General features: G+C 40.4%; 2 protein-coding genes across 2 annotated transcripts in view; both read right to left on the reverse strand.

The window, feature by feature from the left end:
- LOC101848653 (galactoside alpha-(1,2)-fucosyltransferase 2) overlaps positions 1-3916 on the reverse strand; it is a 55234-nt gene extending 51318 nt beyond the window's left edge. The window contains exon 1 of the mRNA XM_035969015.1: positions 3859-3916. The gene's annotated coding sequence lies outside the window, so the exon portion shown is untranslated. The remainder of the gene's footprint in view (positions 1-3858) is intronic.
- Positions 3917-6376: 2460 nt separating this feature from the next.
- LOC101849531 overlaps positions 6377-25353 on the reverse strand; it is a 26692-nt gene continuing 7715 nt past the window's right edge. Inside the window, exons 4-8 of the mRNA XM_005095498.2 lie at positions 25056-25173; positions 16098-16203; positions 14782-14900; positions 7749-7918; positions 6377-6586 (exon numbers count right to left, since the gene is read on the reverse strand). Coding sequence (XP_005095555.1) covers positions 6475-6586; positions 7749-7918; positions 14782-14900; positions 16098-16203; positions 25056-25173 — 625 coding nt within the window. The 3' untranslated portion in view covers positions 6377-6474. The remainder of the gene's footprint in view (positions 6587-7748; positions 7919-14781; positions 14901-16097; positions 16204-25055; positions 25174-25353) is intronic.

Here is a 25353-nt window from a genome sequence, read left to right on the forward strand (position 1 = left end):
GAGAGAGAGAGAGAGAGAGAGAGAGAGAACCTTGTCTCTCATTCAACTTTTCAAATGTCGGAACTTCAAGGAACATAACGTCATAAGGCTGGTTTGAAAGAGAGGAGAAACGCCTTTTCGTTATTCACTTTATCAAAACATGTCCGGCGTAGATAATTCAGGTGAACAAATTTCATACTTTTCCTTCTTCCTTTTTTTCGGTAAGTATCTTACGGCGCTCGCTGATGCACAAGGTCATGGGCGCGCAGGACACATTTTCAGTTTTGTAGGAATTAATTTTGAATCTTGTTCAGGGAGCGGCTGTAGCCCCTTATTATCGATTTTAGGATCACCAATGGATCTTTAACGTGCGCAACCTGCACACGGGATCCCCGAGTTTTTTTCGTCCTTATCCAAGAAGACTAGGGTTAGGTCTTACCTACCCTGCGATCAGGGGTGTGGCTGAAAGACAGCAGTAAGAAGGCGCCAAGGAGAAGCAGTGGAAAGGCAGCAGAAAGAGTCCAGAGGAGGAGGCAAAGGGTTAGAGCGTGGATAGGGCAGAAAGTGGAGACGAAATCAGACGCAAGAACATGATCAGAGAGCAGGAAAGAAGACGAAAGGATACAATATTTTTCAGAGATGCACATTTTCCGTCGCCGTCAGGTTTCGAACCCGGGATCTATAGAATGAGAGGCGAACTCCTTACCTCTAGACGACGAGAACCCGCATTTTCCTTCAGGCGGAAGTTGATGAAGTGTTGGAACCACTTGGTAACATCAAGATTTATTCAGCAGGAACAGAGGGCAAATGTTGTCAAGAAACAGGTGCTCAAGCTGGTGGATGTAATCATGGGGTCCAGTAAATCTGACACTATCAGCTTGTAACATTCCTAACTATGAAAGAGGCATGTTCTCAAAGAGTGTCAGTAGGTTGAAAGCAACGCCACGGAAATAGAACATTTAGGTGGCAGTAGGAAATGTGCACAGGAAATGCGTGAGGAGATGGGATGTAAGCAGTGAACAGAAAATGCCAAAAGAAAATTGACATTGCACTGGGGCTCAAACTACAAAGTTGCACTCTACCCTGGCTGCTTTAAGTGTACAACTCAACTCTGAACCGAAAGAAGCGGCTGACTCACACGATGCTTGAGTGTATTGAGCTGTTCATAAAGCTGTTCACAACTGCACATTTTTCACTCGTTAGGTTGAATTTTCTATGGATTTTAGTTGAATTATATTTATCATGGATCACGCCTGTCTGAGCAGGCGTTAAGATAATTGAAGAAACACCATTGAACTGTGTAGTAGGTGTATTGGGGTGAAGAATTTGTTTGAAAACATTTCTTTTTTTCAGCCCCATACGCTCTTTTGTACAGTTGACTACTTTTGTCAAAGAAAGTGAAAGTGGTCCTTAAAACTATATGTTTGTGTTGACAAAGATTTGAACGTTACTTTAACACCAAATACAAACATCTAAGATTTAAAACCGTTGAGATATATTTCTTTGAAAATACACCAAAATAGTGCGTTTCCAGGGAATAGCGCACATAAAATAATGGCGTTCTTAGGGAATGCGCACCGGGAAAGCCGCACGATGCGAAAAGGGCAATAAAAAGTAAAAAACACACACTACTTAAGTGATGTAAAAACCAGCAGCGTCTTGTGGGGTGTGGCTTACAGTTTCAGTGTCATCAGAGAGGTGTCATCTAGTTTTCATGACCAAAAAGTTATTCATCTGAATGAAATCAAAACAAAACATTTCACAAACATTTCAAAAGTGACAAAAAAATAATAACACATACTGATAAAAAGCGAAACTCCACGAAAACACCCAAACGAAAAGTTTATGGCATAGCAATTCGAAAAGTGATCTGATTAATCTGAGGAGGATGAAATTTCATTGGAAGTTCCAACAGACTGAATATTACTGTGGTCTTGACCTTGAATGGCTCAGGGCCGAGACACAGCAACTGATTAATCCACTAGGCTCGGGGCTGAAGCCGCACTGGGTCACGTGATTAGGCATCGCACACTTGACTGTTGACACCAAATTTTCATACATACCCTCGTGGCTCCAAGCTAAAGCGTAGATAAAGACCCCCACCCCACCCCCCATCACTCTTTTTTGTTTTTCCTTGGCTCTATGTTTTCTTTGGTTAAGCATTATTACTGTGATGATGTCATTAGGCTCCACTTGCACTTGAATGAAGTTTTGAGCTTTTTAACTGTTAGTGTGATCTCTTGCTAACTGTGTATACTGGGATCTGAGTGTGGAGATCAGACGACCAATGAAGCAAGCGCTATAATTGTTTTGTATCAGTGAGTTGTGGTAGTTTTAAATTGGAATCTAAATGTTCGTTCTTCAATGCAGCAATGTATCATGTAGAATACATTTGGAAATTCGCTTTAGTAAAGCTAAGCTCCCTGTCAAGAGACTGGGATCACACAATAATACAGCAGAAGTTTGGGACCCCCTTCTGAATTGAAGGCAAAAGAGATAACTTAACTATGAAGGGTTCATCATGAAGGATGCACCGTCCAGTCAAAAAGTCATCAGCAAATTTGCTCACCAAATAATCATGTAGGTGAGTCCATTTTCAAGGTTTCAAACGTGGTATCACTACTAGAAAGATTATAAATCTATTCAATTCTTTTGCGTTGTTTTTTACATATGTATTCCACTGTCTTTTTAGCCATTATGCATTCTTTATAATCTGAGTGATCCCAATTTTTGATCACGGTAATCCCCATCCTTTTTCCAACCCACCTGTCACTACTGTATAAAACGCCACCAAACCATTGTAAAAGAAGTGCTTGGAGGCAAGACGTGGGGCGAGAGGGCCAGAATACAGAGAGCAACAAGGACGGACAACTTCAAGACAAGGACTCGTCTGAGTATCTGAGTATGGCAATACATAAAACTGCAACAAACCACCGTGGGCACTGGAGGGTCATTACACCTCAAACTCTGAACAAGAAATGATACCTTCAGATAGGTAATTGTAACGTACATATTATCAGAAGTTCTACCGTGGCCAGTACTGTTGAAATGTAAGCCTGTTGACGTGCAAGAATTTTTCAGCACTGAATATCTTTGGTTCTTAAATCTAGTTCTTAGGTGTCAAGTAGACGCTACATGAGATGAGATAAATTACGTTTTTAATTTCACAAGAATCGCCTAAAGAAAGATATTTTTGTAGTATAATGGGGGTTTTCTGCATAGATCATCATCATTCTCATCATCATAATCTAAATAGCGGGCACTCTAACGAACAAACGAAAAACAAAACATACAATCAAACAAACTAACAAAACAACACATTACCGAGCACCGGAGATGGATAAGACTCAAATAAGAGGATCGGAACAAGCCCCCTTCCCACTACACCTCATCAACCGTGTGCTGTGGTCCCGTGTGAGCCGGTGCGGGAAAGGGTGATTATCGGGGAAATCATGATGGGTGGTCACGGACGGCTGAGCAAACAAGGGGAACACAACACGGATGTTCCAGATCAATACAATCCCTCAGGTAAACGAACACCCGGCCAAAAGTACACACTTGCGATCATAAAATGTCATAGGCGTTCACTTGTACGTTCGCACAAACGCAAACATACGTACATGCACATTCATACACACGCATAGGCAAGTAGTTAACAGTCACACAGATAAGAGAACTCACATTTAGACACACTTGTACACTTTTGAACTCACCCACAAACGCACTCACACACACACACACACACACACACACACACACACACATACACACACACACACACACAAACAAACAAACACATACATGAACCAACAAGAACACACACACATTGCAACACTCACATACACACACTCACACAAGAGCACTTTCAACAGGGCTTACGTGAGCGAGCGCTTGCTTCGAGGCTTATCCATTAATGATGTGCCGGGGGCTGGAATGGACGGAATCGAGACGAATACATCGTAATTTCTTTTTCACAGTGCCAACGTATGATTTATTTGGGTGGGGATATTCATTGGGGGTTATAGATATTAATATGCTCTTAGAGGGAGCGGAGCATAACCGATCTTTGTTGTCTGACAACGGGAGTACAGGACCATGGGGTGGGTGGGATGGAGGGAGGGGGGGGGAGAGAGAGAGAGAGAGAGAGAGAGAGAGAGAGAGAGGGGGGGGGGGGATGTAGACGATCGAAGTCGGTTCGTATTATAATATAACACAATAATGTGGGGATATCATGAAACCTGTTTAGAAAAAAACACCGAGGGCGCATCGCAATGACAGCAACAGAACAATGACGAAAAGGGAGGGAGGGGAGGGGGGTTAAGAGGCAGGCAATAGTTGTGTTGCGTGTGTGTGATGTGATTCTATACCCAGGGATCACACGCGCACACTCTGCAAATCAAATTCATTGATTTGGGTCGGAGTTCGCCACACTTTCCTTCATGTACGGGACGAAAGCTATCATTTCAGCAAAATGGGAGGGCATTCAGCTATATTCGACTGTGGCCTTCAAAATCAAACACGTTTGTTTTTCAAAGTCCTGAGTTGAATGGGTAGTATTGTGTCAGAACTATAGCCTTTGCCTCGTCCATGAAGGAAAAATCTGCTTGGCCCCAATCAAATCGATGAATCCGATTTGCAGTGTTGCATTGGGTGTAGGCTGGTGTAGCTGAGCAGAATGCACACACATTGGGAATAGTTCCTTTGTGTGTATGTTTGTTTAAGAATGACTTTGTTCTTGAACGGGTGTGTTGGTCTTACTATTTATTGTTATTATCTGTTAATGCGTGTGAAGCAACCTGCAGGAATTGGGAATGTGTCGGCGTGTGGATATTTATTAGAGTTTTTGCTTCCGTCTCACTGCAGGGTATTCTATGTTATAGATTTCAAAGATTGCTCTAGAACTAAAGTTGCCTTGAACAGAAGAGTAACATTTGGGGAAAAAAGACACTGAGAAAATACTTGGCTCATACTTTGGCCTCTTGCACACAAAGGTTTAGAGTGAGAGCTGTACGGGTACTTACAAAATAGCGTATACATATACAAGCACGTATACGCATACGCACACAGACACAGACATACACCTACACACACATACACACACACACAAACACACACACACGCGCGCGCGCGCGAACAGAATAAAAATTGAGCCGATGGTGATAAAACACAAGGTCCCCCTATGCTTGGCTGAAACGATCACTTTCCTTCTCCCAGAATGAAGAAGTCAACGAGTCGACGATGAATAAATGATTGGAAGCACTCACCCAGTGCAATATCGTCAAAAGGTTTGATGCCACTTTACTTCACGCTCAGCTGACCTACCCAGCACTTCTTGAGCTTTTGGAAAGGGGAGTGGCGTCGTCAGGTCAATCAACTAATTTTTAAAAATGTTTAAAATGTGTGTGTGTGTGTGTGTGTGTGTGTGTGTGTGTGTAAGGGGGGGGGGGCAAAACTTTAAAATCTAACATATTATGTAAAAGATAATTTCATAGCAAATGACAAAACGATATAAGTACAACCAAACATAGCCCAAAATATTCAGATTCATTCTGAAACAAATGCGTACCATAGTTTGTTTATATGACTGTCCACGTTTGAAACAATAAAAACAAATCACTATGTTTAATGTTCTCGTGTCTTGTATGCGAGTCTAAAAGTCGGATGACCAACAGAATCTGAAAGCTCATAGATGGAGGTCACTGCATAGGTTCCTACACGTTTTCTTGATGTTAGCCTAATGTGGGTTAAAAATAATAGAGAATAGGCCTATATAGATTACGCCCAAAACATCAAAACGTTGAGCAGTGGGCTCACGTGGCCTTGACCCCAACGCACTTCAATTGCAAGTTATAGTATATTATTGATTTCATAGCGAGGTACATAGGTATTTTTTTCAGCAAAATGAAAACAAGTGAAATAGTTTTAAAATGATGACAACTCTTTAATATGTCAAAAGACTGACTAGTACTGATTCCACCGTACATACACTCTACACTACACACACACACAAACACACACACACACATACATACAAACACTCATAAAAAACACATACCCGCACATACATACACTCAGATGCACACAGATACACACACATACAAACACAACACAGACATTATACACTCGTAAACAGACATACACACATACACTCACACACATACACATACACACTTACACGAACACACACATACATACACATACACACATATATACTAACATACACACATATACACATACACACACAAACGCACACATACACACATACACACACATACTCACACAAACACACATACTCACATATTATGCACGCGCACTCGCACGCATGCACACACATGTACACACAGACACACACACACACACACACACACACACACACACACACACACACACACACACACACACACACATTTAGTTGGGGGGGGAGGACTATGTACATAATGTTTGTTCGTCAGTGCTTCTTTCCGCGGTTAGCAGGGTTTAAGGAGAGCAATGTCGTCAGTGGAGGGACAAGAGCAGCAGCTGCAGGTCTTCAGAGATGTTCACTCGGTACATCTTCTTGTCCAGGTTGTGGAAATCCAGCGCCTCTAACGGGGGTCGATTGACTGTGCTGTCACATTGTGTGTGTGTGGGGGGGGGGTAGGACAGGGCGAGCAGACATGGAGGTAACAGGAAGGCTATAAGCTTTTGCTTGGAGCAAGATGATTAAAAATAAATAGAGTCAAAATTGTCCAAGACAGCTGTTTGGCGAGGAGAAAAGTGGTTATCTTAGACAGGTGACTACCTTGGACAAAGGCCGCTAGAACAGGTTCGGGTATATAACATTGTAAATACCAGTCATCAAAAACATTCTGCATAGAGATTACATGTAGGTCCTTAGCCTTGTTCTTTAACTATGTCAATTATTGCATTGACGGGGAGTTTTAGGAGCAGTAGAGGGGCTTCTAATTCAATCATTCTAAAGGTCCAAGGTTCAAATCCAGTCAGCCACGGAATATTTACTTCTCTAAAGAGTTCTACTTTCCCCGCCTTTCCTGCTGTCTCACAATGTTCTATCTTCCGCTTTCGTCTCCACTTTCTGCCCCACCCCCTCACTTCCTTTGCCCCCTCCCCTGGGCTTCTGGCTCTTTTTGCAACCTTTCTTCTGCTACTCCTTTGCTCCTTCAAAATGATGTCTTTCAGCCACAGCCCTGATCTTACGGGTAGGTAAGATCTAATGCGGGGTGTTCGTTGCGCGTTTGTTTTTTAGGCGACGAGTTGGACACATTTGGCTTGTGCTACGATAGCCGCTTTGCGCCCTCAATCTGGCTAGCAGGCCACCGCGACCCGACTTGATCCCACTTTGCATTCTTGGATGAAGGGGAAAATCTCGGAGGTCCTGTGTGCAAGTTGCGCACTTTAAAGATTCCTTGTTATTCCAAAATAGATGAGTACGCTACTGCTGCCACCCGGGCAACATTACAAGTGTCCTACCAGCCGAAAATTTGAATGTGTCCCGCGCTTATATTACCTTATGCATTTACAAGCGCCGTAAAACACTTACCGAAAAAAAAGAAAAAAAGGGAGCAGTAGAAAATGAAAACTGATATAATTGTCAACCATACTTTATACAATGTGTGTGTGTGTGTGTGTGTGTGTGTGTGTGTGTGTGTGTGTGTGTGTGTGAATGTGAAGGGATTGCATGTCTATCATTATGCCCCGTGCTGTCTAGCTGTTTGACGGCGTGCATATTGCAACGATGCGACTGTAAACATAGTTTTTTTCCCACTCACCTCTCAAAATACATTTTCCAGTACTTTCGGTCACAGAAAGCGCAAATGCCCACAAACATATCAAAGTTGATGTTCTCCACATCGAGCAGATGCAAACGTTTAACAAGCACATGGTAGTTTGGTTCTCCCAAGCTGTTGGCAAACAGGACGTTCAGAGCTGGGTACAGGTTCTGCGGAGTGATAGGTGAGCTGGAAAGTAGTGTGTTAATGGAAAAAAAGAAAAGAAAAAAATTAAATTGTATATATATATATATATATATATATATATATATATATATAAATATATATATATATATATATATATATATATATATATATATACATAAATATAATATAATATAATAAAATATAATATACTATTGAACTGAACGCCATTAAAGACTCAACACTGCGTTCGAAGAGTCTGTACACGTTAGTATCAAATAGATTAAAAGAAGTGCATGTTGAAGTTAATTCCTTTTCCTAAAATTGGGTACCATTTTCATCACTTACTTTAAATGATTTCGATACCGTGTCTTCCTTCTTTCGGAGTACCCCATCTAGACAAGTTTTCAGATAAACACAAATCGAAACTTGATAAAGGTTTCTCACTCCTAGTAAACCGCACTGCAAGCATTAACATGTATACAGACAAAAGACGTCTTCACATGGATTATATAACATTCTGAATATTGTGTTGACAAATTCTGTCCCACTTTCGCGGCAGCGCGAGCTTCTATCGCAGCAGATTCGCAAAAACGTCCTCTTGCCCGCACTTTGCGGTTCAGTTCATCAATATCTGCGCTGTTGTAGACGTGTCGGGTGTGTACACTGCTCGTTCATGACATTCATGTCTTATGATCTTCCAGAAACGTTGCAGTTGGTTACATTTGCTCGGTGAGGTTAGGAGTGTTGTGTTCTGATTCCCCCTCCCCCCTCCCCGTGCTGTTGATCACTGTGAATGCAGCGCTGTTGTCCCGGATTCATTAATAGCCTTTCTAAATTAGGCATTCTTAAGTCGTGGACTAACTCAATGATTATTAATTCTCCACCCCAAACTTCTCCAAAATGTTCTCAGTATGGTGATGTGAATGTTGGGATTTTACCGTCCGTCCTGAAACCGGAACGGGCCGATCACTCCTTTACGTTCTTAAGAGGGACATTTTGCTTTTAACAATCTTTATCGAAATCTTTAAAATTTGATAATATTAATTCAAGGTGAAATTGATGGATATTCTTGATATTTACAAACTTTCCTTGAAATTAGTGCTCTACTTTTGACCGAGTTATTGCCCTGAAGTGTATCCTCCTCTTTTAGAAGCTGTGTATGCATGTTTGTATATAAACACACACAGAGAGAGAGAGAGAGAAGAGAGAAGAGAGAGAAAGAGAAGAGAGAGAGAGCGCGCGCGCAGAGAGAGAGAGAGAGAGAGAGAGAGAGAGAGAGAGAGAGAGAGAGAGAGAGAGAGAGAGAGAGAGAGAGAGAGAGAGAGAGTATCCATAGCTTAATTATGGCTTTGGAGGGCGAGTTTTTTTTTTACAGCGCTCGCTACTGTATAAGGTCATATGGGCGCGCGGGGTACATAAAGCATTTTTTAGTTTGGTAGGAATTAAAATTTTGAATTTTGACCAGGAGCGCCGAAGCCTACTCTTATCGATTTTAGGACTCGCACGGGGTGTTCAACATGCGCAACTTGCACGCGGGACCTCCAAGATTTTTGCGTCATTTTAAGAGAAGGCTAGATCAAGATGTTAGATCTTACCCACGCTAAGATCAGGGGAGTGTAGCTTGTTCACTTTCGCCTGACCGCGTTAAAAATGTTTGCTTATTTGCTAATTTGCCTTTGCCCACAAAACATTGCGTGGCACTTCTGCTGGCCAGCGAATAAACAAAAATAATTTAAAATATTTCTTTATTAAAAAGCTTGATCCAGTGATAGACAAAAGTGTTTCTCTTTGGGCCCTATGTTATAGTCTGAGTAACATCAAATGGACAACTTGCCGACTTCGTTAAACAGAATCTTAGGGACGAATTGCTCTAATTTTTTTTGCATGCGCATATGCATTACAAAACAACCTTTAAAAAATATCGACTTTTGTCCATTTGCAACAAATCTAAAGAGGTGTTTTCAATATAGTCATTAGTATTTCATTACAGTGTGGGGAGGGCTCTTTATTTGAACAAGAACAGTAGTTGAGTGTTAGTTTTTTGTTTGCTTAACCTATTTATTCTTATGAACTGACTGCGTTTGCCGGAAGACGTGAGTTGTTGTCAGTCCAGCAGTTAGTTGATGACAGTGTGTTCATTTAGATTGACTAATTGTGATATAGATTTATACACTGTGTACAATTTCTTGTATATGTTCACAGCCTTTGAGATCGCACGAGTTTCAATTTGCGTTTGCTTTTTTCATTAATCACCATTGTTAGATAAACTTATTTACAACCGCCCCAAAAACGCCCCAAAACTACTGAACCTTTTCTCCTAAGAAGCTGATTGAGGCCGTTTCTTTTATTCTATAAAAAATCTCGAAAAAAGGACAAGACATGCCATAGCACTCCTCGGGTGGCTCAAAAATGTATGTGTAAGTGGGGGGAGGGGGGGTTGGCTCTGCCTATGGAAATGCACTGGGGGAGGGGGGGTGCCCTGTGACATGTCCATTACTGCTTCAAATCTAGCTCTCTGTTGACCTCTGGTTTTGCGTTTGACCAAACTGTATTCCCCTTCAACCCCCCCCCCCCCCCCCAAACTGGAAATTTCTGGCTGAGCTCCTGCCAGGACACACTGTATTTTTACGGTTTTAGAATGGTACCGTGCACGGTGTTTGTGTTGTTTTTTTTGTAAGTGTTTTACGGCGCGCCGGACACATTTAACATTTTCAGTTGGTTGGAAATTTCGAATTTTGCCCTGGTGGCGGCCGAAGTCTACTCTTATCGATTGTGGACCGTAACGTGCGCAACTTGCACACGGGACCTCCGAGTTTTTACGCCCTTATCTGAGAAGGCTAGGTGTTGATCTTTCCTACCAGAAGATCAGGGGTGTGGCTGAAAGATAGGGGAGGCTCTCGTGGCCTAGAGGCTATGGTGTTCGCCTCTCATTCAAAGGTCCGGGGTTCGAATCCTGGTAGCGACGGAAAAAATTTCTTCTCTACAATTGTCTTCTTTCACCACCTCTCCTGCTCTCTAGCAATGTTCTGTTGTCAGATTTCGTCTCCACTTTCTGCCCCCACCTCCTCACCTCTTTTGCCCCCTCCTCTGGGCTCCTGATTTTTTCTGTAGCCTTTCTACTGCTACTCCTTGGCTCTTTCTTACTGCTGTCTTTCAGCCAGACCCCTGATCTTCTGATAGGAAAGATTGACACCTAGCCTTCTCGGAGAAGGGCGAAAAAAATCTCGGAGGTCTCGTGTGCAAGTTGCGCACGTTAAAATCCCTTTGTAGTCTAAATTCGATAAGAGTAAGCTCGGCCGCCACCAGGGCAAAATTCCAAATTTCCCTCCAACTGAAAAAGTCCCACGCGCTCATGCAGTTGCGGGCGCCGTAAAACACTTACCTAAAAAAAAGAAAGAAAAAAAAGAAAGGAAGACAGCAGTAAGAAGGAGCTAATGAGTAGCAGTAAAAAGGCTGCAGAAAGAGTCAGGAGCCCAGAGGTGGGGGAAAGGAAGTGAGGGGGCGGGGCAGAAAGTGGAGACAAAAGCAGACGACAGAACAGTGTTAGAGAGCAGAAAAGGATGTGAAAAGATACAATTTTAGAAAAGAAAATGCTCCGTCGCTATCCTGGACCCATTGAATGAGAGGCGAACACCTTAACCTCTCTTGCAACGAGAACCCCCGTGTTGAGTTTAATGAGCAATTAATTACTAATGATTTTATAGACAGAACCTCTTTATTTTGTCGTATATGCACGAAAAGCAAGTTTTTGTTTTTTTAGGTCGTTTAGAATTCATATTATTTGCATACAAAAAATCAGAGCAATTTGCCTCTTAGATTCGGTGTAAGGAGGTCGACAAATTATCCATTTGGTGTTGTCCAGACTATAAAAACCGCTCTTTGGAGGCGTACAGAGAATCACCAGATCTAAAATCTAGATCTAAAATAATGATAGTATCTTCGCCTACGAATTGCTCCTTTTGAGACAGCTACACCTAACTACCCCCACATTTCAATGTAATCTTGTAGATTTCATCCCTCAACTATATAGACGTCCTCACATGCTCCACGTGTTTCTCGAAAATTACTCACTCCGTCAGGGTATTCGCCATTCTTAGATTACATTTAAGTTTAAGTGTGGTGTTGAGGAAATTTTGTCAACTTTTTATGTTATAGGAGTTTACTGTAAATCCCCTATTATTTTCTTGACCACTTTAATCTTACGTCAAAGAAAACGTGCCGTGAGTTTTATTAACGGCTTTTTAGATTCTGTTTGATATCTGCAGAACAGCTATGCACAGTCGGGGGAATAGGTAATTTAATGGATGAGCTAGATTTTTTTTACGCAGTCAAACTAAAGTGAATAAACTTATAGTGATCCTGTGTATGCATCCAAAGTGGGATTTTAATAGATCTAAGAGGCCCGAAGAGAAAATATTTTTATTACTGGATCAAGAATGAGATAAAACTATTTTGTTTAGTCCTCAGGCAAAGTTTCGTGCTCGTAGGCAAATCAATGTATAATTTTAACGCCGACAGACGGAAGTGAACAAGCTGTAATTGAAGGTTTGTAAATTCTGCACGTGAGCTGACGTAAGACGTTTCCGTAAGTTGCACGAGTTTCAGCAAAGATTAGATCTACTAGCTTGTCAAGGTAAATTACTCTATGGTTTATAAATTCATTCAACTGCCTTATAATGGGACTGTAATATGAACAAGTGGTTAGAATTTGAGTCTATGATTTATATGTTGAAAACCATAAAATCAGCAATTTATTTTTATACCATACTTGGAGCTGTTTTAGCATTGCACTTCCGGTAAAATATATCCTTATATTTCACACGTGAAATATAAGCTGATATCTCACACGTGAAATATAAAAATTTGCATAAATTACTCCGTGCACTAGATCTATATTCGCCTTCTACTTTTATCCCTCTGTATAGGCTAAGCAAAGTAGCCTAGATCTAGATCTAGATATCTAGATCTAAATCTAGTAAAAACTTAAAAACTTCACTGCAAAGCGCGCTCACCATGGGCAACCAAACACTAGTCTCCCAGTCTCTTATATTGGTTAGGCTCAAATCTTTCTAGAATCTAGATCTACGGTGCCCTTAATTTTGTTTCAAATAGAGTCAAATGATGGGCACCGTAATGAACCGGGATTAGATCTAGAATCTAGATCTAGATCTAGATCTCTAGACCTACGCCAGAGTATGGTGCTGTTACGTTTAGTTCATTTCTCGAATAAAATAATCATTTGTTCTAATGGGTTATCATAATAATGCGACTTGTCAGGTGCAGCTAAACTGCCCTCTTTCAAATCAGTTAGATCTAGATCTAGTACAACTGATGTTTGGGAGTTTCTTTTTTGCTCTCAGACATTGTAGCAGCACACCAGATAAACACAATGGGTGGACGCACAGTGGACACTAGATCTAGGTCTAGATCTAAATACATTTTAATTATCAAAATGAAAGATCCAAAACACGACTAAATAAATAAATAGTAAACAGTTTACTACATGCTACATAGCGACACACACAGATCTAGATCTAGAATCTACTCTAGATCTAGGTCTATATCTGACTATATCAGCCTGAATGAATAAATGAAATGTTCATGAAAGACAAATTGAAAATGTTACAATAGTTTGAAATTTAATAGTCACTTTATCAAACAATAAAAATCCCACTGTCTAGGTCACTTGCATTGCTTTTTGAATTTTGTTTACATTAACTCTATCACTACATATACTAAATGATCAACTATATAAAACAAAGAAAATTAAACTTAAAAACAATATGTAATTGATAAATATGATATTAGTCAATATACGAGTATAACACTCTTGGAAAATTACTTTTTGGGAAAAAATAAAAGTTACTTCCCTTGTTATTCTGATATTCTCCCCCCCCCCCCTTATAAAATCCAGAATATCGGAAATCGATAGACAAAAACCAGATATCTAACTACATATTTAATATTTAGAATCAGCACGTCAGAATCCAAGTAACTTGACAAAATGTGTTGTTAAAAAGGCTTTTAAAAAAAATCTTTGACCAATTTAAAGCAATGCGTTAGTTCTAATATCTAGATCTAGAGAATAGTCTAGGATAACTCTTTGCCTTTGGTTTGTTTTGGTTACGAAGTTTGAAATCAAAATCAAAGTCATCTCTATTCCAACAAAAACATGCTATTTTAATGCAGTTTCTTTCAACTTTTGAACTTTTGCTTATATTTACGTTATTATAGTTTTGTTTGGGGTTTGTTTCGCGGAGGGATGCATACGGATAGCACAACTTGTAAATTAGCGTGGCTAAAAGCAGAGACACTAAAATATATTTAAATACTCTCTGCTAAAAGTAAAGGAAAACAATCCAGATTTTTCCCAATTCTCAATCTGACTTCGACGGGCATGAAAATGTTGTTTTCATCTGAGACTCTAGAATGCATTCTTTTGTCCATTTGACGGGTCATTTGAACTTTGTTCATACGGACATATTTCGCCAGCTGATATCAGTATGGTATACAAAATTTATTACACTCGTTGTGGTGTTAGACCATGATTTATCCTACTTGTGAAATTGCCAGTTGTAATCACTCGTTGAAACTCGTGATTACAACTTGGCAATTTCACTCGTAGGATAAATCATGATCTAACACCACAACTCATGTATTAAATTATTTATATGCCACGTCTGTCGGAAAATAATAATGATAGAAGGTGAGTATATGAAATGCTCTCGGCTAGAAGTAAACAGTTTACATCAATTGAACGATATAATGTTTTCACCTCGTTATTGGAGTAAGATGTTTGTTTGCAATTGCTGACGACCTTTCCGCTCCTACATTTGATGGCGTCGTAATGTAGTGAATGAGACCAAGTGAAGAAGTCAATTCGTACCTTTTTTTCCATTAAGTCAGTTTCTTTATTCCTAAAGTTTCTGAAGATCCTATAGTACGATCTTCGTTGCTGGTAATGAAGTGAAGTATACCCTGTCAGAAACTCCATGGGCGTTACTCCTGGAAGAAAGATACGATTGCCTTTATCCGTTTTTTCCTGAGCTTTTGTTCGTGTGAATGTGTGTGGTGTATGTGAGTGCGAGAGTCAATGTATGTGAGAATGTGTTTATGCGTATATGAGGGTGATTGTTTCGAAAAAAAACCCAAACAAACGGGGAGGGGGCTGTGAAGAGTACTAAATTACGTAAAATGTTAACGTTATGAAAGTGAATGTGGTGAGAACCTGGATGTGGTAATCAAGACAACGTAAACATGGTCTATCTATCTATCTATCTATCTATCTATCTATCTATCTATCTATCTATCTATCTAAAGTTGTTGCATGTGTATGGAATTCTGGGTAACAGAAAGTGCCAAGTAGCGTTCAATGTGGGATGTTTCGACAAGTTTGGTTATTACAACATTGGCAGCCAGAAGGGAGTATCGGAAGAGCAGCCATTAGTACAGGTGACCGCTTTGGCGAGGAGACCGCAAGTACAAGTTTGACTGTATTTCGAATCAGAGGTACAATGTATTGCTACGAGATAAGTAACGATAACTATTACTATTACCATTTCAAAATACACAGTTATGAAAACGGCGTCTGTGGTGTAGCGGTTAGCCAACCCAAGCAGGATATCTGAATTAATGTAGATATCCGAGTGGTGAGAGATTTTTTCAAGTAACTCGGGCGTTCTGCTTCGGAGCCTTACCCCTCACAGCCTGGGTTGGCTCTGGCAAGCGTTGTCAGAGCCCAACTCCTAAATGATCTAAATTAAGGTTATGAGGTAGAAAGAGCATCTATATTAATCCTTTATTGTTATGAGTATGAAAACTGCCTGCGGCTCTACCCCTCAGCTCAGTTCTTATGCAATAGACCAACGAAAATTTCGACTCCTGGATACGAATACCCTCCTCCCCCCCCCCTATCAAACCCCTAGTCACCTTACAAATTTTTGAGCAATAGAAGAAAGAATGATTTTACAATCTACCGGACGTTGTACTGCAATCCATTGCACACACTGGAAGCTACAGGGGATTGTGACTGCTTGGCTCGCTAAACTGTTTTTATGCAAGAAAATGTTAAAAGTGAGACTAATTGTGATTAGTTCGACCTGAGGGACAAAACAACTGAAATTACAATTTACTATTCATCATGAATGATCCGTTGATTTTTCGAACCAGCTCCCCGCCCACGCACCCTCTCACATCATTTACCCTCAAGTCTCTTCAGATCACTGGGCAGGTTGAATCGTATGTTCTCAGCGGCCCTCTTTTGTTTGAGCACAGCCCATGATGGGGCCTGGTCCAGATCCAGAACAACCTGTGCAGTAGTGAAGATTCGTTGAAAGTGAATATTTTACGACTCTGGCGACACAATACCGGCGTCTGTGGTGAAACGGTTAAGCCTGTAATTACACGTTGAGTCCTGACGAGCTCATTCAGTACTCTGACAGTTGTCCGTCCTTTTAGCGATAAGAAAATGCACATTTGCAATCTAAGCAAAATCACTTTTTTTGTGATCTTCGAAATCCAGCTACAAAAAGAGTCATCCTAGAGTGATTTTGTTCATTTTTATATGCCGGTTCCAAATTTATTATTATTTTTACGTTAAGAAGTAGTTTTTAACAAGTTTACAAACGAAAATTTTATCATTAGGGAGCCTGATTTTTGTTGCGGCCGATCGGTCGGAGGTCTGTCACGTCTGCTGCTTGCTGATGATAAAATTCTCGTTTGTAAACTTATTGATTGATTGATTGGGTAGATATTTTACGGCACTATCGACACAATTTTGGTCATTTAAGCGCCAACAGGTTTCACCGTTACAAAACTAGACGTGTTTTTAGTAAGAGTCTTTCGGAGCTCGCAACCGCACACGATCACACTATTTTCATTATGCTAAAAACACGAACAAACATTTATAATTATTTTTTGTAAATATGGAAAAGGCTTATTTACATTCGTATATACAATAGTAATTTCAGTGTATGTATATATATATACACCGATAACGATAACTATATATTTTCATATTCTATTAAATAGTCCAATTTTTTTGGTATAACTTAAAATTTTTCTAGGGTCTACGATTTCAAAAAGGGTCTTAATATCTTTACATTTAAAATATTTCTTACGGACATAATTAAATTCGACACATTCCGTTAGGATGTGGCGAACTGTGAAATTTGTGTTGCACGCCACGCAAAAAGGAGCTTCCTCTCCTTCGAGCAAATATTTGTATTTGACGTGCGTGTGTCCTATTTTTAGTCTGGTAAAAATTACTTTTTACTCTTCGTAGGAGAGATAGTGGTTTCCTGGGCGTAAGTTTCGGTTGAATGTAATGGAGTTTGTTGCGTATTTGTTGATTCCAAATTTGGGACCAGGAGGATGTGATATGTTCTTTCACTTTCGGTTTCATGTCAGAGAAAGGGATTTTACTATTTTGGTTTTCAGGTAGTTTTAGAGATTCTTTGGCAAATTGGTCAACGGCCTCGTTGCCATCAATGCCTACATGGCGTGGAAGCCAAGCTATTGTAATAGCTTTTCCAGACTGATGTAGAAAATGCAGTTTAATTATAAGTTTTAAAATTCTGTTGTCGGAGGCGTCAGAACGTTCTAAAGATTTCAGACAAGAGAGAGAGTCTGAAAGAATTAAGAAAGTAGACTTGGTTGATTGATCTATTATATTTAGGGCCATTTCAAAAGCTGTAGCCTCAGCAGTGTAGACTGAGGCTTCTGGGTGGAGTTTCCTTAAGCTTAAGCTGTGTGGCGATGCAAGGGCAGCAGCTCTTACTGTTGTGTTTTTCAAGACTAGTATCTATGTTTGGTTTGGTTAAATGCCATGGAGGTACGCTGGGCATGGCAAAGGGCTCGATTATGTCTTCAGAAAAATCAATGTTTTTGAGATCGTTCTGGATTCTTATTCCGAAAGGGCTTACTTTATTTTCTAAGGAGAATAGAGTTTTTAGATCTTTGGGAAGGCCAAAGACACATTTGTGGGCTGGGTTTTGGGGCACTGAGCTAAGTTTCAAAGCGTACTGCAAAGATAGTTTTTTCCTTCTAAGTTCTAAAGATGGTTCATGAGCTCCTGCCTGTAGACTTTCTACAAGTGAAGTACGAAAGCGACTAGGGCAAGGTGAAGGCCTTGGTTCTGAACAGGGTCTAAAATTTTAAGGTAAGATTTTCTAGCTGATCTGTAAACAGGACTGGCATAGTCCAGCCTGGAACGGATAAGGGAACGGTAAAGTCAAAAAGTACACCTCCAGTCTGTGGGAGAGCCACTGGGAAAACCAGAAAAATAATAAATTATATGAAATTAAACCCAGACTAGAACAGCGAAATCCTTCGGATCTCTCCAGAAGAGACGAAGTCATTTTTACTCGATTGCGCATCGGACACACGGCCCTTTAGGTCTTTCAAGTGCGGCAGGAAAGAAAGTTTATTGTCGAAGGTTACGCCCAGGAAACGAGCTTGTTTTTTTACAGGAATTTTCTCTCCTAACAAATATAAACCTGGTTGTCGCACACACTTGTGCAACAGACAAAAATGTTTTTTTGTGGAAAATTTAAACCCGTGCCTGTTTGCCCAAGTTTCCAGTGTATGGAGTTGAAGCTGAAGCTGACGTTCAATGTGATCTATTTTGGATTTGGATTTATAGCAGATCAGGAAGTCGTCAACGTAAAGTGAGCAGTCAATATTGTTTTGAAGGGTTTTTGTGATGGAATTGATTTTGATTTCGAAAAGAATGGGCGATAAGATGCTTCCCTGGGGGACGCCTTCTTCTTGGGTGTGGGTGTGTAAATTTGATAAGGTTGAACCTACTTTTACTTGAAATGATCGATCTTTCAAAAATGTTCGTATAAATTCGGGAAGATTTCCGCGTAAGCCCAAGTCACGCTGGTTTTTTAAAATACCATGTTTCCATGTGGTGTCGAAGGCTTTTTCTAAGTCGAAAAAAAATAGCTACAAGGTGCACGTTCCGAATGAAAGCTTCCCGAATGAAAGTTTCAGGTCGGACGAGATGGTCAATAGTAGAGTGATTTTTGCGAAAACCGCATTGGAAATTGGATAAGGAGTTTGAGGTTTCGAGAAACCACATTAGACGTTTGTTAATAAGTTTTTCCATACGTTTACAGAAACAGTTTGTAAGGGTTATGGGACGGTAGTTTGATGGGTTAAAGTGATCTTTTCCTGGTTTTGGGATCGGTATAATAGTGGCAAGACGCCAACTGTTCGGAAATTGTTGAGAATGCCAGAGTTCATTGTAAATATCAAGGAGTAATAGGAGTGTTTCGTCTGGAAGACGTCTGATGATTTCGTTGCGTATTTGATCAGGGCCTGGAGATGTGTTTGATAGTTTTGCAATATTACATTTTAATTCATTAAGAGAAAAGCTGCAATTATAGTTTTCTTCATTTGAAGAGGTAAAATCAACAGTTGTCTTTTCAGAAGACATTTTTACTTTTTTGAATTCAGAGTTGTAATTGTGGGAATTTCCGGAGAGAGTTGATACTATATAGTCAGCTACTATTTTTTTCGGTCTCTACGAAGGAGTTATTTGGTTTTAGGATGTGTTTGATTGTGTCTTTTTTAGTACCTTTTAATTCCTTTATCATCTTCCAGACTTTGTGCATTGGTGTGTTGTTGTTTATTTTTGAGACATAATTTCGAAAAGATGTTTTTTTGGCCGTTCTGATTATTCTGTGTGCTTGGGCTCGCGCAATTTTGAAATTAGTGAGGTCTTCGTTTGTTTTAGAGTTGACGAACTTCCTGAGAGCTGATTTTTTGGCCGCAACAGCTTTTTGGCAGTCTTCAGTGAACCAACATTTATTTTTTCGGGGTTTGGTGGATACTTTTGGTATGTGTTTTTGAACGATCTCGAGAAGGGTTTCATGAAATCGTTCAAAAGTTTGTGTTTGTGTTTGAGATGGATTGAGTTTCTCCAGACATTCCATGTGAAACCCATCCCAGTCCGCTCTTTTAAGATTGAATCGGTCGGGGATAGGAGTTCGGTGTAGAATGTCTGGAATTAGGTTGATGGGGAAGTGGTCCGATCTGTGTGGGTCGTCCAGGACCGACCACTGGAAGTCTGGAATTAGTTCTGGATCACATAGGGTTAAATCTATGGATGAAAAATTTAGGTTATTTGAATTTTGAAATGTTGGGGAATGGTCGTTAAAAATACTAGTATTGATTTTTGTTAAGAAATATTCTATGATTTTACCTTTAGTATCAGTTGGTTCATTTCCCCAAAGAGGGCTATGGGCATTAAAATCTCCCAACATGATAAAGGGTTGTGGGAGCTGTTCTCTGAGGTTTATTAGTTCTCTTAAAGATAGAGGATAATTTGGAGGGATGTATATTGAACAGATGGTTATAGGGCGGTGTAGGGTGATCCTGACCAAACTGCCTGAAAAGTTGTGTTTAATTGTATTCGTCTGTGTAGTGTTTGGTTATTTATTAAAATGGAGTTGCCCCCAGAGGCAATTTGGTTGTCGGTGTATATTTGGTTGTAAGTTTGATAGTTTTTTAATGTGAATGTGGGTGTTGGCAATTTAGTTTCTTGTAGACAAATTACATTTGGGGTGTGTGAGGTCAAAAGATATGAGAGTTCTGCCTGGTTTGCACGCAAACCGCGAATGTTCCACTGAAGAACTGCCATTTTTATTTATTTTGAGGGCACGGGTTCGGTATGGGTTTTTTTAGTCGTTGGTGACCTTTGCCTTTGTTTTGTTTGGCTGCGGTCACGGTGGACCGCAGCTTTTTTGGAAGGAGAGTGTGGAGAGGGTCCCCTTCTCTGGTCGTACGTGTCGCACCCCACGGGGTGCCTCGCGTTGCGGGGATTTGGGGTCGAATTTTTTTCTTGCCGGACCTTCGGTCGACAGATCGGAAAGAAAGATAGATGGACAAAAGACATAGCAAGAGCGGACAAAAGATGTCACCCCTACGTCAGGGAGCTAGTGACGTACGAGTGGCATCCCACCAGCGGGTTAAAAAAATTTTTATTCCCCGGTCAGCTCGGGGAAGGACGAAAGAAGAATGAAGAAAGACGATAGAAGATAGACGATACACCAAAGCAAGTGTCGCCCATGTGCACCTGAGCGTAGATGTCCATGGGCGACAAATCGCCAGTGAAGGGGTTGCACCTCCTGCTGGCGGGGCACTGGGTCTATTTATATCCCCCCCGACCCACTGGGGGTAGTAAACTTATTGAAAACTACGTTTGAACATAAAAGTAATATCAAATTCGGACTGACTCCTTTTTCTCATGGATTTAGAAGTTCGCAGAAGCAAAAATTGTAATGTGTTGATATTGCACCGAGTATCATTTTGTTATCACAATTAGAGGACGGACAACTGTCAGTTTTAACTGAATGTGTGAAAGACCCCTAAATCTTTTCACTGTTGCTGGCAGAGGACATGAGGACGAGAAGAACTTTTTTGTTAATCGATGACCGTACCATTTTTTGACTGTCTGTCTATCTGTCTGTCTGTTGTCTGTCTATCTGTCTGTATGTCTGTTTGTCTGTCTGTCTTCTGTCTGTCTGTGTGTCTGTCTGTCTGTCTGTCTGTCTGTCTGTCTGTCTGTCTGTCTGTCTGTCGGTCTGTCTGTCAGTCTGTCTGTCTGTCTGTCTGTGTCTCTCTATGTGTGTGTGTGTCTCTCTCTCTTTGCATTTGTGTAATTATGTGTGTATATGTATGTGTGTGTGTGTGTGTGTGTGTGTGTGTGTGTGTGTGTGTGTGTGTGTGTGCATGTAAGGGGGAGGGGGAGTAGCCAATTAACTGTAGAGGATGAGAGGGGTGAGAGAGATACAACTTCTTGACGGATATAAGAAGTTGATCGATATCACTATTTTCCAAACGTGTGAATAAACGTTTCTATTTGTGCATCTCATTACAGACACCATATTAGCGCTTTGGTATATTGAATATGATTCGTAGTCGCAAGCGGAAGACCTGATTCGAATACCGAAGAAGGAGAATATTTATTGAATATCTCGGTCTTCCTGCAAGGATCATCTATCTCTCCCAGTCTGGACTGATGAACCTGACTGGCAGTGTCGAAATACTCCTCTTAAATGACATTGTGTCGATGTGCACGTAAAAGCACCCACATTACCAAAACAAAAAAACCAAAAAAAACCCACTGCATGATTATTGTGATATATACATACACATCTGGGCATTTGAAATGTTTGTGTGTGTGAGTTACTAATGCATTTCAGACTATATCAAAGACAGGCCGATCTTTGGCAGAAACGTGGCATACAACTGGGCAAATCAAAACAGTATTCGAATGTATTAGTTGCAAAACAACGCAATAAATCAAAAAGTCATATTTTGTCCCTGCTTCAGGTTTTTTGCCTCTCCGGTGTTATCGTATGCACTGAACAGAGTTGAGATTAGTTCAGAATGCTGTCAGGTATGCTGGGGTAATGATATAGGTAGTAAAGCGCATAGAGCTTGCTTTTGAGCGGGAATTCGCGCTAAACAGGGGATAATTTTTACATATTATTATAATATGACCTTGCAATTTTGAGCTAAGGCATTAACACTATTTATGTCCATTTAACCTTCCTGACATCTGAGTAAACCCAGAATATCAAAACCTCTACTGGCGGAAGAAGAGTCCCACATCAACAGGCTTTTACTATAGCCTGTAACAAAAATATTGCCGATGTTTGACGCAGGATATCTTAAAGACTACCCAACCGATCACCTTCATATTTTGAGAAGAGCTTACTATCCATCTCGTTCACTGGGGAATGCAATCAATTTTCCGAAATTGTGGCTGGTTAATTAATTACGATGTATCATTACTACTTCAATACAAGTTTTACAGTAATTACGTGCTGAAAGTCGGACAAATTGCTAGTTTCCTGGATGTTCATAGGCGTCGCCAGTTCTGAACAATTTCATAACCATTATCTGAAGCGACATTGATCGTTATACAGACAGACAGACAAACCTATAGAGAGATAGTGACAGATCTACGAGACACATTTAAACATATTTTAACACTCACCAATTATTCAGAATCAGATGTATCGTCAAACAGGTTGATGACTACACTAGGCTGCTTAGGGAAATTTAATCCATCATTTCTCCAGTATCTTTCCTCTGTTGCTTTGACATGGCCCTCACACTTTTGCCAAAATTCTCTGATTATACTTGATAAGGCCTGCGTTGTGTGTCGCTTAACGTCATGGAGTTTAAATGTTGTATTTGCCAAAGAAACCTTTTTCTTCATCTCAGCCCAGATTAATTCAATAGTGTTAAGCTGAGGGAGGTAAGGAGGGAGCCTAAGAGGTATGTGACCATGTTCTTCCAGGTACTTGTCTACTCGAAAAACTTCTATCTTGCTCTGTTCGCTGGCGTTCACATTGTCTGGGAGATCCTTTTTGGTTTTCGCTGTACTATGGTCGATCCCATGCTTATCAAGCCAGGCTATTATAGGGCCTTTGTTCATAGATTTTGTAGGGACTTTATCATCAGGATTAGTTTACATTATGATATGATGCATTGTTCATAACCAGGCATGATTTTTTTATCTAATGCAGGCACCACAGTGTTACTAATCCAGTTTTCAAACTCGTTACTATCCATGTCTTTGTGATAGTCGCCATTTTCATCTTTCGACTTCGACTCAAAAACCAGTTCACAATTATTCACTAGTCCTCTCTCATGGCTTCCGATATGCACAACTATAGGACGTTTACCTTTTCCAGTCGGAATGGCTCTCTGTTGGGTGTCAGATTGCCATTCTTTGGTGCACGTTTGGTGGGCATTGATTTAGGACTCATCAAGAAAATAAATGTCAACGTTGTCTTCTCTAAGTGTTTTAATTTTCGTAGGTACTTTCCCCCTCAGTGCAACCATGTTCTTTGACTCACAAAATACGTCTTTGGATGTTTAAGTCTTCTTGAAACTGAAACCTAGACTCTTCACAATGCGCCATAAGGTCTGTTAGTAGATATCCAAATCGTGATTGCTTTTCAAATAAGACAAAAGTGTTCTAAGTGTGACGTACTGGTTATCACCTAACATCTTTCCAATAGCGCGTCCCACGAGATCTCTGTCAAAGGTATCAAATTTAACAGGTCGACCTCTCTTTGTCACCTCGACGTCTTCGGTTGTACTTTCAGAGCAATGTTCTTGTGAGTAAAGAATTTCAGTTTTAGCTTTGACTTCATCTTCATCACAATATGTTATTCAGCAAGTTAACAGTTCAAAGTATTAAAACCACACAGCCCAAATGGATAAAAAAGCGTACAAGCCTATGATAATTACTGACAGATCACAGTACCGTTCTCTTGTTCCTTGGGCGGACACATGTGTTCGTGTGTAACAAAGTGATTGTTTGCCTAGATTAGCTATAGAAAACAGCAGTTGTGAAAAACACTACTCACGATTTTCACGTCAGTTTTGACAATACAGAGTCGCCAAAGCAGTAATAAAGTTTAAATTTGTCAGAAAAGACAAAAACATACTATGCTTTCCTCAAACGTTAAAAATGATTTATATCAGATGAGGGGGGAGAATTTTTAAAAATGAGGGGTCCAAAGATGGTTTAGCCATGGCCATGGCAATCAAAGTTTTATGATGAATAATGCATTGTTTGCTTAAATAATACATTTATGTATAATATTTGTATAAGGGTGCTCTGGTTACTCTGTCATTCCTAGATACTATATATCATTACTAATTCAATACAAGTTTTACAGTATTCATGTGCTGAAAGTTGGACAAATTGTAAACCTCCTCAATGTTTTTAGATGAACCAACACATTCGGCAACAATTTTGTTACAAGCTAGTACGATCAGATCAGATCGGGTTAGAAATACATTGTACCATGCAAAAATACTTAACCCACGAGAATCCGATAGGGATATGGGATTATACATTTTGAGAAGTGCTTTTTTTTTTGTAAAACATTTACTATGTACTGTACGAAGCTGCACGACTTTCTTCACATTTGCATATTCATGATGGATCGGACAGCAGTCGTCTTCCTTTCTGGTGCAATTAGTTCAAACATCACCCAGCAGACCGTCCAGGAAGCAGTGACATAATTATGGGAAACCAGGGGTAATCCTGTGTGCAAGTAAGAAAGAGCTTGAAGCATTTTCTGCTACGTCACTCTAGGTATAATGAAATGCCAAGGACGTACTCACTCCTGAGAACTCGATCTTGGGAAACATTTCCTCTGACGTGGCGTAGTCAACTTCGTCGTCGTCGTCTCCTTCTTCCTGGTCACAGCTACACCTAGGTAGGCTCAGTATCTTCTTGCTTCTGCCCACCAGAGGGAGAGAGTGGGAGAGATAGAGGTTTGGTTAAGAGGGGAAGACGGGAGAGACAGATAGGGGGACACAAAGTGAGAAAACGAAAAGAGAGAGAGAGAGAGAGAGAGAGAGAGAGAGAGAGAGAAAGAGAGAATGTCTCTTTGAGTGTGCTTGTGTGTGTGTGTGTGTG

This window comes from Aplysia californica, unplaced genomic scaffold (genome assembly GCF_000002075.1).
Source record: "Aplysia californica isolate F4 #8 unplaced genomic scaffold, AplCal3.0 scaffold00105, whole genome shotgun sequence".
Lineage (NCBI taxonomy): Eukaryota > Metazoa > Mollusca > Gastropoda > Aplysiida > Aplysiidae > Aplysia > Aplysia californica.